This window comes from Suillus paluster, assembly GCF_016628075.1.
Source record: "Suillus paluster strain FC165 chromosome Unknown EDB91scaffold_1, whole genome shotgun sequence".
Classification (NCBI taxonomy): domain Eukaryota; kingdom Fungi; phylum Basidiomycota; class Agaricomycetes; order Boletales; family Suillaceae; genus Suillus; species Suillus paluster.
Genome location: NW_024537561.1, coordinates 1,837,600 through 1,853,621, shown reverse-complemented (window position 1 = coordinate 1,853,621; position 16,022 = coordinate 1,837,600). Strand labels below are relative to the sequence as shown.

General features: G+C 49.7%; 5 protein-coding genes across 5 annotated transcripts; 2 read left to right on the top strand and 3 right to left on the bottom strand.

Moving 5' to 3' along the window:
* Positions 1-2,557: 2,557 nt before the first annotated feature.
* Positions 2,558-3,504, bottom strand: EDB91DRAFT_1076791 (uncharacterized protein; the record flags this gene model as incomplete). The annotated part of the gene is made up of 5 exons (XM_041314886.1): positions 2,558-2,623; positions 2,711-2,902; positions 3,023-3,080; positions 3,176-3,218; positions 3,279-3,504. The coding sequence occupies 5 exons, from the start codon at positions 3,502-3,504 to the stop codon at positions 2,558-2,560; spliced, it is 585 nt and encodes a 194-aa protein (XP_041184709.1).
* Positions 3,505-4,652: 1,148 nt separating this feature from the next.
* On the top strand, positions 4,653-7,895 carry EDB91DRAFT_1213758 (uncharacterized protein; the record flags this gene model as incomplete). The annotated part of the gene is made up of 4 exons (XM_041320783.1): positions 4,653-4,822; positions 4,868-5,643; positions 5,696-6,722; positions 6,831-7,895. The coding sequence occupies exons 1-4, from the start codon at positions 4,736-4,738 to the stop codon at positions 7,893-7,895; spliced, it is 2,955 nt and encodes a 984-aa protein (XP_041184708.1). The 5' UTR covers positions 4,653-4,735.
* Positions 7,896-8,131: 236 nt separating this feature from the next.
* Positions 8,132-9,046, bottom strand: EDB91DRAFT_1094933 (uncharacterized protein). Its single transcript, XM_041316906.1, has 2 exons — positions 8,935-9,046; positions 8,132-8,870 (listed from the first exon to the last, which is right to left on the bottom strand). The coding sequence occupies exon 2, from the start codon at positions 8,714-8,716 to the stop codon at positions 8,384-8,386; it is 333 nt and encodes a 110-aa protein (XP_041184707.1). The 5' UTR covers positions 8,717-8,870; positions 8,935-9,046; the 3' UTR covers positions 8,132-8,383.
* A 315-nt stretch (positions 9,047-9,361) lies between these two features.
* EDB91DRAFT_1094923 (uncharacterized protein) lies at positions 9,362-12,258 on the top strand. The gene is given in 8 exon segments (XM_041316905.1): positions 9,362-9,591; positions 9,655-9,893; positions 9,955-10,218; positions 10,285-10,306; positions 10,354-10,763; positions 10,810-11,065; positions 11,119-11,887; positions 11,900-12,258. 6 exon segments carry the CDS (start codon positions 9,721-9,723, stop codon positions 11,785-11,787), a joined length of 1,794 nt encoding a protein of 597 aa, XP_041184706.1. The 5' UTR covers positions 9,362-9,591; positions 9,655-9,720; the 3' UTR covers positions 11,788-11,887; positions 11,900-12,258.
* A 567-nt stretch (positions 12,259-12,825) lies between these two features.
* EDB91DRAFT_1213749 (MFS general substrate transporter) lies at positions 12,826-15,172 on the bottom strand (the record flags this gene model as incomplete). The annotated part of the gene is made up of 15 exons (XM_041320782.1): positions 15,137-15,172; positions 15,034-15,081; positions 14,777-14,981; positions 14,514-14,721; positions 14,433-14,456; positions 14,359-14,383; positions 14,251-14,306; positions 14,165-14,186; positions 13,793-14,115; positions 13,680-13,743; positions 13,502-13,628; positions 13,313-13,444; positions 13,154-13,262; positions 12,908-13,095; positions 12,826-12,858 (listed from the first exon to the last, which is right to left on the bottom strand). Coding segments are annotated over exons 3-15 (1,329 nt in total), but the record flags the coding sequence as incomplete, so codon positions are not given.
* Between the last annotated feature and the right edge of the window lie 850 nt (positions 15,173-16,022).

Genomic DNA, 16,022 nt, shown 5'->3' with positions numbered 1-16,022 from the left:
CAGCCAGGGAGGAATCTTTCGTAACTAGCGTAATGCCTCCTACATGCAGTTTACAAGGTTGTGGATGCAAATGTTAACGCAACATATCTGCAAATATACATCGACTTCAAGTGTATCCCTTTCGAATAAATGGCGAAGGCACGTAGTCAGCCTTCCCTTAAGCTGTACATATGTACTGTACCAGATAACGCACATCGAAATCTGCACGCACAAATTTTCTAGCAACACCACTCAGTGACGAATAACGGAATTGAGAAAGTAGCACACCCATCGCATCATGATTCTACAGCACTCCAGGGCTTCCCGAGATAACTCAAAAATATCCCAGGCTCGAGGTGTGAGTGATGGTATTCTGAGCGGGCTAACCTTCTGTTAGTCAACAGCGAACGGAAGGGCAATCCAGGAACTAACCTTGAATCCGCCTTTCTGAGGCCTAATTTCACGTCGAGTTTGGCTTATCCTCGTCTCAAGAAGATGAGACACTCGAAATACAAGATTCCAGGGACCAGTATAATCATCAGTCATATGCGTGTGTTTTCACAGGAGTGCCGGCGGTATGTCCGATTATAAAACTACAGAGAAACCCCTATACCCTAATGAAAGGGAGATCGATCTTCTGTGTGAGAAGAGCCATCAGTCGCTCACATCCGCGTGGATCATGTCACTCCCGCAGTTGGCAACAGCCGCTTTGAATGATCCACATGGTCAAAGCAAATAACCAGCTGGCGGTCAACGGACTTGCAACAAATCGACGGACCTGTCGCACTAGCGTAAGTGTCATGGTGATCTTTGTGCTTCTCCATGCGATTCCGAATGGCTGATGACATTTCGCGCGGGAGGATGAGATATCTGTGTCCGCAAAAATTTGTCGGCGCGATGCGTCGCGTTTTATCGTGTGCGCAAACAGGTGCTCACTCTCCGTCGACTTTGTAGCCAGCAGTGACCCTAAATGAGGTACTCGACATCATAGTATTCCGGCCGAACCTTATCAATTAACAAACGCAGCATTTAAAAGCGAGCCTTCAAGCTTGCAACGAGACTACAAAACTACGTCGTAAGTACTTCAATCATAATCTATGTATTCAAGTGTGAGATTTTCTAGAGCTATCCCATGATCTCTATTGTTCGAGCGGCAGTGAAATTTGTTCAGAAGCAAACACATTGATCAACTCAGCGACGAACTACTCGTGCCATCAACCATACTGCACCTATGTGAAAGCAGAAACACGACTCACCGCCACCTCTGACGCACAAAAAAGAAGCCCTACCACCTCTGTCACAAGCAAAAAACGAGCTACCATGCCGGTGAGTCATGGGGTTCCAGGACGCAAAATACTCATACTCACGCATAAGGACAGCGAGCAGTGTAAGCAGTGGCTATCCTCCGAGCAAAATGTAGGACATTTTGCAATATCAGGGTCACTGGCAGGTATTGATGCTGCAGATATTGATACTGTCAAAGCAGCAGCAACGGCAAGGACAAAGGAGAACCGCATTACTTGTGAGGATGTGATATAGGATCAAATAAATCTGAATGGAACAGTAGGAAGACAGCTTGCTTTTATGTGCTGAATATTCCCCGACACCCACATCTAGTGGTAGAAGGGTTTTGTCGAAAATATTTCGCGTGACGGTGTTCACAGACCGTGTCCGTTTCTCTGACACGTGTTAATATCGGGCACAAGAGGAGCAGGACCTGCTGAAGTAAGTCACAGGGAGTATGTCGGCTGGCCGAGGAAGGAGGCCGAGCCGATATGCGTCAGTTATGCATATACTGTATAGTATGTATGATATTAGATTGTATTGATATTGAATCCAGCCACTAAAAATTCAATAGATCAAGTTCGAGCTGGACTGATATGCATGACAGAATGTTGGCGCTACAGCCCAGCTATTGATTCGGTCGGAAAATTGGAGCGTTATAAAATGTACATGAAATTTAGTGGTCTATATAGTTGGGGACTAGTAGGCGCCGCTATCAGATTACTTAGGTGTCGGGGACTGGCGCGGCCGAGCGCTGTTACGATTCTGTCAACATCTGACAAGCACAATTCACAACAGAACCTACGGACGACGTGAATTGTCACTGCGATCTAGTAATTCTCCTACGGAGACCCCAAATGTGCGGAGGAGTTCTCCATGACCGAGCATGGGACCAATTTCAAATGAGGCATACACACTGACCCGAAGTGCGAATATCCCGATCTCGGATGACGAGGATGAGGACAACGAGTAGAGGGTAGCGTGAGCCTAGCTAGGTACAGAGGATGTCTGCTAATAGAATGTCGCAAATGGTATCCAGCCTGTAATGGCTTGTTTGATGATCTGGGTTGATGTCTGGTTAGTGTCTGGTTAGTGTCTGGTTGGTCACTGTGTCTGGCCTGTGTCCAGAAATGTCGGTCTGTTACTGACGGGTTCTATCTGGGTCCATAGACAGGGCTGGCGCTCTGGAGAGTCTGTATCCAGCCACTCCAGATGCTGCCAGAGCATGTGCACATTTGCTGATGGACCTAGAACCCTTTTAATTCCTTACATGAAAGACGGGATGAAGGACAACTTACAGGAGTATGCGCTCGTTCCATTCGACGATGGCCTGATCTACGTGCACATGTTTATTGCTTTTCTGGTATTCAGTACCATCAGCCTCACGATATTCGAAAGTGTGGAATGCCCTACCTAATCGTTTCGGCTACTTTAATCAATGTCGCACCTTACAACGCGCCAGTGTTGTTGAATTCTGACGCTCATCAATGAATCTATGGGCCGCTCGATATTCCGCGAGTCGCTTCTGCCTGCTGGCCTCGGCTCCAGGACATTCCAAGACATCAGCGCTGCACATCGTATCGCGGTGTGGGTGCCATGTGTATACTGTAGTCCCTCCTTCGTAATCTGTTATCTTACCCTGTCGATAATTAATTTATATCCATCATTGAGCTCCCATTTATCAGATGTCGAGCTTCGTATTGAATCCTCTTGGTGATCCTCCACCCTTGGATGAGGAGCCAAGCCACCCAGAACACACCCAGGACCCGGGCGAGGTGAAAAGCAACAAGTTGTCATCACCAGTATGTGCCATGTATCTAAAACCAGCACATATTAATGATTTCCCCCAAAGTATTCGCACGGCTGATCTTACTCTTGGTCTCCGACGGATACCAGCTGGCTTCCATGTTACAATACAGGCACCGTCTGAATATCGCCGCCCTCAGTTCTAAACCCTATCCTACTTTGTCAGACGATATGTCACGCGAGAAGTCACGGAACTGACAAGAACGTACCGTGTGCCTGCCATACGTGAGTAACGGCCCCTGGATAAAAAAAGTTCGCCTCTCGGAAACCCTTGGACTCCACAATGCACACGGGTGAAGGCTGTTCTGCGGTATGGCTGGAGAGATGTTCGAATTCGTGTTTTCGGCGCGTCAAGACCTCCCAACTGTAAGATTTACTTTCTAGCCGTGAAACAGCAACGCTCAATTTCGGATCCTCGTCCTCCTCATGGCCCATGTGCACCCTGGATTGAGCACTTCATGACGCGGCGCAACGGCGGGGCTCGTGATATTTATGGAGAGACCCGTGCTGACTAGCATTCAAGCATAACTCCGCGCGTTTATCACGGATGCTTGCCTCATAATGGAATCACGCGAACTTCGGCACCAATCTTATTCAAGTCCTAATGAGTCCAGGCTTCCATCTGCTCGAGCAACGAGAACATCGATTGAGCGCCCATAAGTGTGTCGTGGTTATCACGACTCGGATTATCGGGGACGTCGCAAGAATCGTCAAGCATCGAGTGAGGTTCCTTCCGTAATGATAGGGATGTCGGAGTTTTTCCGGAATCCAGGGTAATGAGAAGGGGGTTGGTGAGGGTCTGGTCCTGTCTGTATGATATCGTCCGTAATCGTGACTGCCACCTATCAAATGAATCGTTAGCGCAGACCCACAGGAATTAGAATAATAGTGTGCAGAAGGAGTTAAAAATAGCTCCATTCATGTCATTGACTAAGGGCTTCCGTCATAACACTCAAATATGAAAGTCGCTCAAAGGCCACTGATAAGGACTTCGTTACTGGCAAGTCCCTAGTAATCAAGGCGGCCAAGTTCGAAATTCGAAAGACAGTGTAGGCTATAGTCTAAAGCGAGTACGGACTATGAGCTAACCTATGAGACGAACGCTTGATGCTTCGTTGCCCTCCGGGTCGGTGTGGTGCACAAGTTGTTTCAGTGTAACCACCTCATTTATTCATTTCCTTCATGATAGCCTCCTCTAGCTAGTGTGCAGTGAAAGCGAACTGAAGACTAACAGTAGGAGCACCTCAGATTGATTGATGAAGGTGCATGAGGATGAGCATGTTGGTGATGATGGTGTTGATAATAATCGGCTGGTTCGGGTCCGGGTCCAGCAAGATATAGCGGCGACGTGGCTGTCATTGTTGTATTGCGATCACTCATGCGAGCAGCAATCAGTTATCCCACAAAACAAATTGGCAAGTCCCTCTATCCTACTGAATTCTAGGCTGAATAGTCTGTATAAGCACCAAAAACAACAATGTACAATCGAGCTCAACGCACCTAACAGCGACGAGATAACTTGTGTCCGTTGAACAGTCCTGACAGTCACAGTCAAAGGCGCTTCCGAATCCTTTCACCATGTTGTCCTTTATTTGCACTCATCCAAAAATAGAAGCCATTGCAAATCATCCGTAACTCCCACTCGTGGTAAGCATCGAGGGAGACGATGAGCACAGAGCAGAACGAGCTCAACGACGACCACCCACTCGTCCTTGAACTATCCAGTCTAAGACAAACAGCCGCGAGATTCCAGGTATGAATACACGTCACTTACCTGAACGCACTGACCATTCATTAGCATGAAGCACATCAAGCTGCGCTGAAACTCCAGCGTCATGCACTATCTACAGCTCACACAAATGACCACTTACATCTCCTCGAATCCCGACATTCTGTACTCGCGTCTGAGCTAGCTACCCTCCGCGCTCACCCCCTTCCCTCACCCCACTCTCAATCCGATACCCATGTCGTCCAGGAACTCACTCTTGCCCTCAGACGCTCTTCTGAGAAACTCGACCTAACAGAACACGCTTTAGCGGAGAAGACAGCCGAACTCATCAGCACCCGTAATGAAGCCCAGAAAGCGCGACACGATGCAGACGGCGCGTACAAGCTCGCCGCAAGTGCTCGAGCACGCGAAGAAGAAGGCAAAATCCGTGAACGCGGCTTGTCTGCGCGTGTTCACGCCGCAGAGGAAGAACGCAGGCTCACAGAGCTCGTAGTGCGCGAATATGCCGATCTCGTACGGAGTCTCGATGGCAGGAAGAGCTCTCTTGGTAATGGGAGTGCATTACAAAACGGATCAGCGTCCGCCTCTTCTCTCACCCTCGTCGAGGGTCTCCATGAGGGTAAATCAAGCTTACATCGCCTCATGAGCGAATTTGCTTCCTTGAACGAGAAGCATGAAACGACGATTACCCAGCTCCGCAACGAGATCGCGAACTTGGAGAGCACCCTCGAAGCAGAGCGTAAATCTGCCTCTCAAGACCGTGCTCAACTCGCGAAAGCACAGTTAGAGCTCGAGAAACTAAAGCTGGACGATACAACCGCAGCTAAGATGGTTTCGCGATACATGTACGTGCCCCCCAGGCGCATATTATGTCTTTCAAACTCGAACAATGTACAGGAAATTCTCCCAGTCGCAGACTAACGCTCTTCAGTCCACTCTTACGACTTTGCAAGCACGAAATGCAGCCACCCAGCATACTCTCCAATCTACAATCAACGATAGCGAAGCACGGCTGCACTCTCATATGACCGATAACGCACGTCTTCGCGACGCTTTAGAAGAACTAGGTGAAGAAGTCACCCGAGAAGCATACGGCCGACGAAGGGAGATTTCCCTGCGCCTTGCACTGCTCGCACGTGAAGAAGCGCTCGGCGAAGCTTTACGAAGATGGGTTCGAAGAGCCCAGGAAGGAATTCACCGCTGTACAGACGCAGATATACAGATGTATGCGACCTTTGAGCGTGCAGTGAAGGATGCGGAGGGTCTTTTGATGACGCTGGATGCGGAAGTGGCTTTGGACGATGGAAGCAAGGTTCCTGGTGTGCTTGGGAGGCTGATTCTTGCCAAGGACGCCGTGATGAGGATGAGTGAGGAGGTTGGGGTTGAGGTGGGGAGAAGGGTCGCTGCCGAGCGAAGATTCTCTTTAGGCGTGGAGCCTCTGGATGAGGCTGTCCACGAACCGTCCGTTTCAGTCTCCGAAAAATTAGACTCTGTCTCAGGACAGGCTCCCGTTGATGTTGCAGAACATCCCCATACACAGGACGCAGAACTAACAACGGACGCAAACACTGATATCCCACATACCCAGGATGCAAAACCCTCTCCACAGACACCTACCCCTCTTCCAAGTCTCCCAGTAGAGGGACACAAGGACACCGAGGGTACACCCTCGCCTAATCTCGATCTCCCAGCAGATGGACACCGAGACATCGAGGGTACACCCTCGCCCGTTGTACGCGATACCACGCCTGGAAATTCCCGGTTGCTTCTCATCGATGATTTACCCGTTGGCCCAAGTCAGTCGCCTGCGGTCTCAATCCTCGATCTGACGCAGACGCCCTCTGGGGAAGTGGCAAGTATTTCGCTGCCGTCTGCCGAGCTGCGGACACCTTTGGCTTCCGTGGATGAGGTGGCGATAGAGCCTGTCGCATTCAATGACACGGACGGAAATCCCAATACCAAGGATGCTAAATTGCCCCCTTCCCCAACGAATACTACAAGCCAAGAAGAAAATTTCCCAGAAAGACACGAGGATTCAGGTGTCTTCTTTACACCAGCTGCTACAACGCTAGAAGTCAAAGCGGTCTCCCCAGCTGATGAACCCAACAATTCTACCGTCGACATCATCCCCCAACCACAACTCCCCGACGAAATTTCGTCATTGCTAAGCTCCCTCAACAAAGTCAACCACCGCTACGACGCCCTTCAACATGCATTCCGTGACTGCTCCCTCGCGCTCAAAGATCTCAAACGCATGCTCCCTCCCATTGCCTCGACACCCTCCCCCTCTCCACACTCCCTTCTCCGTACCGTGCTAGAGCGCATCTCAGACTACACCGAAGACGCTCGAGTCGAGCTCGAAATCCGCATCACAGACGAATCACTCGCCATCCGCGGCTTCGAAACCCTCCTCACAGTCCCAGGTGCTCTTTCCTCAGATTCAGATTCAGCCCTCGAAGAGACGCGGGCGTTTGTTGATGGGACGCTTGAAAGCGTGTGTAAGGCGCGTGAGAGGCTTGAGGGGAAGCTTGGGGATGTACAGCATGATGTAGCTGTTATCAAGCGTGCTGTGCATGAGCTCCAGCTTCACGACAACGACGAGAAGGGAGGAGATGAGGGACTGGGACTGGGAGAGAATAAAACCTGGTCTGGGTGGACAGCAGGCCTCCTCCCCCGCTCATCTACACCCTCCCCAAGCCAGCCTACATTCGGTTCAGTGATGACTTCCCCGCAATTAAGGCATTCGCCGTCGATGATCACGAAGCAGCTTCCATCGCTTGCAGGGCTAGAGTTGAGGATTCCTATGCCGTTAACTGCGGACCCACATGTGCCTGTATATGCGGGGCTTGGGATGGGAGCTGCGCCAGGAGTGGGAGTGGGACAGCGTCAGCGAACGATATCAATGATGTATTCGTTGGGTATTGGGTCTAGGGGGTCGTCGCTGGGCGTACCTGGGATGTCGCCTGTGAAGGGCGGGGGAGGGAGGAGTCAGAATAGGTTTGCGACGGCCCCGCTTTGGAACGGGACTGCGACTGGCATTGGCCAGACACAGACACAGACACAGGGTCAGGGTGGTAATGAAAGTGATGTCGAGTGATGAGTTTTATGATCACGCGTTTGTTTTAGTGACAAGTGCTTGATTTATTGCTCTGTATGATATATACGGGGCTGGGACTTTTTTGCTTGGTCTTTTACTTAGAAGATCGTTGGATACACCGCTTGGAACTTCGAGCTCTTACACTTCGTCCGACGTAGAGCTCCAACTGTTTAGTTTATGTCTAGTAAATAGACCTAAATAGTATGTAGACATATAGTAAACAGTTTAAACAATTTTTAGACAGATGCGAATGATATTGAGTGTCTATCAAAGAGATCTTGCTAGATCCACAAATTTGCGCACATGACTGCGTCAGTCACCCAGTGGCTGCAGCAGGGGAAGACTGCTGGTTAGTACATAGTGCCGCGACCGTCAACTGGATGGGGGCTGCTGATGTTGCAGACTGAGATTGACCTTCAGGACACTTGTCAACTTGACTGAGTATGCAGGGTAGAAACTCAGTGATGCACGAGATCGGGGGAACTCTACTAGGCAGACCGGGACAAACACAAACATACACAACAAAGTGCCCACAAATGTGGACGAGCACTGATGCATCTGAAGAAGCACGAACTAGTCCGAACAAGTGGCAACCGAATGCAAATGAATGCAGATGAGTAGCAGCGCAGATGTACCAAAATGGGTGCGGATAAATGCAGACATGCGCAAATGAGCGTGTGGAGGTGGGAGTAGGCAGCCAGCAAGAGATAGCGGAGGCAGCAGGAGATGTCAAGACCACAACTTGAACAATAGTGGTTTTGGCCCTGCGACATAACCGCCAGCAGCACCAAAGGGATTGTTGAATATGCCCACCAAGACATTGATCGAGCGAGGAGAGACGTTGAAGTAGTCCATGACACCCGCTCGTTGAGTTCGCCTGTAATAAAGTAGTTAGCTTTTATCAGTGATACAACTACTTACCTGTTACAAGGCGCTCGCATTCGAACCTAGGTTCTGAACTGAACTGCAGCCTCACTACGCGAGTGAGGGCGTAAGAATGTATGTCACATTCGAAGGTCACGGGTCAGTAAAAGCTCACCTTGGCTCACGCTTAGTACAAGTTGCAGCTTAAAGCTGTCCGGGTCAGGCCGTGATTTTGGCCCGGCTTGGGCTGGCCCACGGCGGCCATGCACATCACTACAGAAAGGGTGGTAAAAGGCTGTAAAGAGTTTAAAATAGTAAATAGACCAAAACAGTTGGAGTCGGAACCGCCAGGATTTCAGAACATGACTTGATCACGTGGAGACAAAACGTTTCATACACGCTAAAGCTGCTTGCTCATCCTATCTCTGCAGCATCTTCTTACATCCCTCACCTAATCATGTCTACAGCAACTGCCACCCAGACACAGACCCAGACACAGACCCAGACCTCTCCATCAAACAGGCGCGGCGGCAAACGAGGCGGATACAGAGGCCAAAGCAGTCATCGCGGAGGAGGTGGTAAATCCCGCGGCCGCAAGGATTCAAGTGTAGCCGCACCAAATGACCCCAACGTTCCCAGTCAAGTTCCCAGTCAACCAACTCAGAAAGAAGTCGCGTCTGCTGCAGAAACTACAGACGACGCAGTAGTATGCTGGATCTGCGCAGAGCCCGTTAAATACTATGCGGTATCGGGTTGCAACCACCGGACATGTCATGTCTGTGCTTTGCGCTTGAGAGCGCTTTATAAGAAGCTGGACTGTACGTTTTGCAAAGTGCGTTTTGGTCTTGCTATATAGTTTCGCCAACGAACTTTTGACGCTGGTGGGGTCTTGTAGGAACCACAGACAACAGTGATATTCACCACTTCCCCCGATGCGCTGTTCTCTTCCTACACTCCTGACATGATCCCTTACAAAGACTCGAAGTTATTAATCTACTTCGAGACAAACGACATGATGGAAGAGACGCTCATCCTCCTACGATTTAACTGCCCTGATTCGCAGTGCGATTACACCGCGACTGGATGGGGCGATCTCAAACTACACGTCCGAGGTGCCCACGGGAAGATGATGTGGTACGTGCACCCAACACCTAATTGTATACACTGAGCGTGGACTTTTGTTGTCCCTTGCAAGTGATCTTTGCATTCGATTCAAGAAGGTCTTCAGTCACGAGCATGCTCTGTACACTTCGAACATCCTGCCTTTACATTTACCATCAATACCTCATCGGTCTCACAAACAGGTGACGATCACGAAAGAGCCGATAGAAGGCGGCATACATCCGTTATGCGTGTTCTGCAAAGAATGCTTTTTCAGTGATGACGAAATGTATGTGCATATGCGCGAACGACATGAAGAATGCTTCATATGCAAGCGGAATGAAATACGAGATCAATAGTTAGTTTTCTTTGATGCCGTTCGTCTATTCCTGCTTTGTGCTGATGGAGCGCTGTTGCTGTCTAGTTTTCAAAACTATGAGGCTCTCGTACGATCTTTTTGACTGCATTGAAACTCGTAGTGATTCCTCGTCAGGAACAACATTTTGATCAAGCGCATTTTGCGTGTTCGAAACCTGCTTGTCAGGCTCAAAAATTCGTTGTGTTTGGATCTGCGATCGATCTTAAGGCGCATCAAGTTGAAGTGCATGGTGCGGAGATGTCCTCGCGGGATAAGAAGAATACTCAGCGGGTTGAAGCTGCGTTTGAGTTTGGGGATGCCTCTGGTGGGCGTAGAGGAAGACGGGACCGGGAACGAGAACTTGAGTCGCCGCCGCCTGCGCAGCCTAGGGCGGTGGCGAGACGCAGGGAAGCTTTTGGTGCCCATCTGACTTCCAGCTCTCCTGCGCCAAATGGAGCCCAAACACCGCAGTCATCCGGAGCTAGCCGACGAGCGTCACCATCCCCCCAGCAGAACGGAGAGGACGTTGATCCCGTTGTTGCTCAGTAAGCATATTTTTTGGGATTTTGATTTATTCTCACTCCACCATAGGCGTCATGCAGCATTCATTTCACGGTTACAGTCTGTTGCACCAAACCCCACCACCGCGGTACTCGCTGCCAAGGCTGCTGTCCGAGGATTCCGCCTCAACGAATCGACCGCCCGTGATCTAATCTCAACCATATGGAACGTCCTTGACAGAAATTTAGATGATACTGCGGGTATCGTCAATGCCATTGTCGACTTGTTTGACGAAGAAGATAAGAAGTCCAATTTGCTCTCTTCTTGGAATGGATTCAAAATCGAGGTATTTTGTTAATCCCTATATATATTGGGGTGAATCTGACAGCGAGATCGCAGCAACGTCAGCAGTTTCCTGATCTCGTACCCCAGGAAGTGGGATCGGGTTATGCCGGCATTACATCCGGTCGCGTCTTGAACGCGAAGCATGCTACTGCCACGCGGTCTGCGTCACAGTCTTCGAGACATGTCTGGGATCGCGTTGCACAAGTGGCTGGATCTTCGTCATCCCGCACAAATTCGGCTCCTGCTCCAACGCCACGACCACCAGACAGTTTCCCGACCCTCGCAGGTCCTCCTCAGCCTGCGTTCCGCCAAAAGCAGCGGAACACCCCGTGGGCGTCTGGTTCTGGTTCTCCTACCACAGGTTCCCGAGCACCAAAATCGGTGCCGACCCCTGCAGTACAGAAAGCTGTTGTTGCAAAGAAAGGTCCGCCTCCGCCGTCGCTTACATCTGCTGCTTTCCCAGTGTTGCCTTCGTCTGGTAACTCTCGGGTGATGAAACCTACGGTTAGTGGGAATCAGTCCCTCCGAAACATTCTGGGTGAAACTGCTCCGACTGTCGCTGCTTGGAAGAGCAATGGCACAGGAAGCGGGAGTGGTACCCAGACACCAGATGATCGTAGTGTTGTTCTCGGTGAAGCTAAAGAGACGGCTGGTGGAAGGGGGAAGAAAGGGAAAGGGAAGCAGAAGCAAACTTTGTTTACTCTTGGTTCTTTCCCGACCTGAGTAGAGGCGTAGTCGCGGCTCCATCTTGCGTCTATTCTAGCTGAGAGACGGGGAATATTTGTCGTTTGCTAATATTGAAAGCTTGGTTGCGACTCCAATCCTGTTTTTCACTCTGCTAGCATGAGCGGCGAGCGTGGCATCCTTCTACGCAGTCACCAAACTCTGCCAACAACCTATGATCTATGTGATCATGCGTCGTGATACCAACTGTGCAGTTGTCCCGAGGAGTGTGTGCGTCCCCACAGTACCCTCATAGACTCCGTGCTTTCTCCAGCTCCTGATCATATCATGACGCTGTCGCAGGTCAAATTGGACAACCATCAACTTCTATGACCACCATTGCATTGCAAAAGGCAGTTGACAGGTGGGAGCTCGTGGAGCGCGCACGCGAGGTGGACGCGAATGGTTCCGCGGGATCAAATGTTCCGTTCCTTAAATACTGTCAGAGAAGGGTAAGTCTCGGTCAAATGCGAAATAAGAAAGATCGCCCGACTTCCGACTGCAATTCTCCAACAGTCACATGAATAGGATCTCGATTTGAGTTTGGAACGGGCACTTGTATCCTCAATAACTCTGATTCCTCATTCATGTTTTTGAATTGCCAGACGAACTACCGCAACACGTTAGGCAATACGTGGCAGATCTTGACACGACTGGACAGGACAGGACAGGACAGGACTTAGCATACGACCTCCAATAATCTGATAATCCGGAGGCGGAGGATTCGGAAGTTGTCAGTCTCCTGGAATTTATCCAATTATACGACCTTATATTTGAAAAGCCACAGTCGGAGAAGCCATCTATGATCTGTCCAGGGGAGAGCAGGGAGTTGTACTGCTAAAGAGGTAACACGTTGGAAAAACTAGGAGTTCTGTTCCTAGTTTCAACGTACAGAAGTGACTCGTAGTTCGGAGCGCCCATATGCCATACCCACAATCTCTTTTGCAACGAAAATACCGGAGCTGTTGATCCATTTCACTGAATGGATCATTCAACACTTGCCCCGTAGGCGTCCGAGGTGTAGGTGTCGTGCTAAAAGTAGCAATCCTACAGCACACATAGTGACGCCACCTAGTCAAGATTAACATCCACGCAAAGACCACTCATTCGACAAACGTGCCTGCATAGTATCCCGCGTCAATAAACCCTCCTGACGCGGTGCTGATGGCGCCTGATATTGGAGGACCTGCAATGGCTCCAAAGGCAGCGAGGGACATAAACATTCCCACTCGGCGCCCGGCGTCTTCGATCTCTCCCATGGCAACAGCAACTACAGTGAAGAGAGCTATGTATCCCCCCGTGGAGAACCTGGATCGGGTGAGTTGGTGGCTAGTTATGAAAGGTTATGAACAAGTGCCACGCATACCCGTTGATGGCGGCTATTACAATGAGCTGGGATTCATTTTTAGCAAAGGGCCAGGCGACTGTCGTAATCCCCGCTACAGCGGTGAAAGCTGCCATGGTGTTGAGTGGGCCTATCAAATATAAACTCGTGTCACCATAGTCCAAAGCTGTCCAGACTTACCGACTCTATCAGCTATTAGGCCAGCCGCCACACGACCAAATGTAGATGATGCATTCGCGATCGAGAGAATATAGAATGAAATATTCTTGGAGACCCCGATTGCTACGGCGCTCACAGAGATGTATGTTAGCTCTGGTAAAATTCGTTATGAACATCAGGAAGCCAAAGTGATGATCACCACGATCATACCTGTATAAAGGCCTAAAAATACCATTATTCCTGAAATGCAAAAGACGGCATATGCTGTGTTGCGGAATGCTTTGGGATTGAAGAGTCCCCCACTAACATTGGCGGGTCCAAGCCGCCGTTTTATTAACTCCAGGAAATGCGTCAGAGCAAGGGACATCCGGAGGTATTGACGACATACTATGTTGGCTATCCCCAGGGTAGCAGCCAAAATCGATCCAAATATACGCATCGTCCATTTAAATCTGAAATTGTATGAGGGAGGATGAATTGTCCATGCTCAGGCGAACGAACCCGACTGATGGAATCAATTTTTGCGCCGCTGCAGGAAACACGGTGCTGCCAATCGAAGATCCAACGGCGGCGAGCGACAAAGCAATGCCGCGTCTCTTGTCGAACCAATGCGAGATGACAACAAGTGCGGGACTGACTATGGTACCACAGCAAGCTCCCAAACCGACACCTTGCACAAGTAAGAATTGCCAATATTGAGTGCATTCCGCGGTTATGAAGGTGCACGCAACGAAAATGCAGCTAGCGGCGAAGCACGGTATCTTGAAGTATCCTATATCAAACAGTCGTCCCGTCGCAAGCGCTGGAAGGAACACGAGCGCGTACTAGCAGGACACGTGAACTACGTAGGTTTACTAGTAGTAACCGACACACCTGCGTAGAACCGATCCACGCTCTGGAGAGTCCAAAGTGTACATAGATCGATTACAAGGTTGCATCGAACAGACAAAGCAACTTACATAGTCGAAGGAGCGGTGTGACTTAGTAGATTTTCTTCATAGTACGCTTGGAAGACCTGAAGGGGGGATTGTAGGAACTGTGAATATATGATGCCGGGCCTTACTTACACCCCATGCATTGATCACCCCAAACCTAGTGGAATTTCTTGAACTAGGCTGAGGAAGAAACTGAGAAAGCTCACGTAGAAAATAAAGCTAAATTGACACTATAATTCGAAGACGTCAGGGACTATTTAAATTTCAAATAATTTACTTGCACTCACGCAAGAACGACCAACCACGCGGTCAATCCTCCATCTGGTGCTCCAGCAACAGGTATCACAGGCTTCTTGGAAACTTTTTCATTCAGTGATTCCTGGTCGTCTGGAAGAGCTGCTCTTGTTTTCCACCCATCGTACGGCAAGACTTCAGGCGCAAGTTCAGTGAGCTCTATGCTAAGTGACCGTTTCTTGGCAGTCATAACTTGACCTGCTGATGTACGGAGAGGTCAAAATCAAAAGAGGAGAGCGGGGGGAACGGACTGTACTAGTACTGGTATCATTCATGCCATTCTGCCGATGTCATATATATGCAGAGGTATTAAATTATTATCCGCTTCTTGCTCCCTGAAACCTCACTGACTGGGTGATACGGTATTCGGTTCGACCATCCATTCTTCTGGGAAGCGCCAGCGCGGAGACTAAAAATGTGTTATGTCACCATTTTAAGGTCACAGTGACGATGACCATTGGCTGGGTATAATATATAAACGTTTGAATTTTTGTTGAACAAGGGTCATCATACTCTGCAGGGTAGATTGAGTACCGCAAATAGTAATTCAAGATTTGCTGGCTTTCTCAGCATACTAAGTTAACCCACTCAACTTTGACGCAAATCAATTACTTACCCGGGGCGGTGGTAAATCCGAAGCCTGCAGCTCGGCTAAAGGACTTCCAAGGATGCAATCGGCGATCGCAACATTCGGGCACACAGTCACGTGGTATGCTGCCCGACCTTGGCAACCACCAGATGCTGATTGTAGGGGGTTGAGCTGAGTTTTGACCAAGTGCCGGCACAACTGGCAATGGCGCAGTATTGCCAACAACACTAGGCATATCTGCGCTCCACGGTGCCCGAGAGCGGTTTACAAGAAGCTGGACTGCACTTTTGCATGGTGCGTTACGGATTTCCTAGTTTCACCTACGCTGGTGGGATTTTCTAGGAGCCTCAGACAAACGCCAATATTCACGACTTCCCCCGATGCGCTGTTTTCTTCCTTCCCGAGATGATCCCGCACAAGGACTCCTCGTTTCATTTTCTTCGAGACCATCGACATCATGGAAAACACGCAGACTTCCTATCAAACAAGCGCGGCAGCAAGCTAGGCGGACACAGGTCAAAGCAGTCATCGCGGAGAGGGTAGTAAATCATGAGGCCGCAAAGATTCGAGCTTGCAAGTGCAGCCGCACCAAATGACCCCAACGTTGCCAGTCAGGTTGCCAGTCAATCCACTCAGAACGAAGTCACGTCTGCTACAGATTCCAGAAACCACAGACGATGCAGCAATATGTTGGATCTGTGTAGAGCCTGTCAAATATTATTTGGTATCAGTGTGCAACGTCAACCACAGACGTGTCATGTCCGTGCTTTGCGCTTGAGAGCGCTTAATAGGATACTGAACTGTACAGTTTTGCAAGGTGCTTCGCTATATCCACCTGCCAACTCTTGAAGCTGGTGAGGTGTTGTAGGAACCTCAAACAACAGCGATATTCACGACTTACCCGATGCGCTGT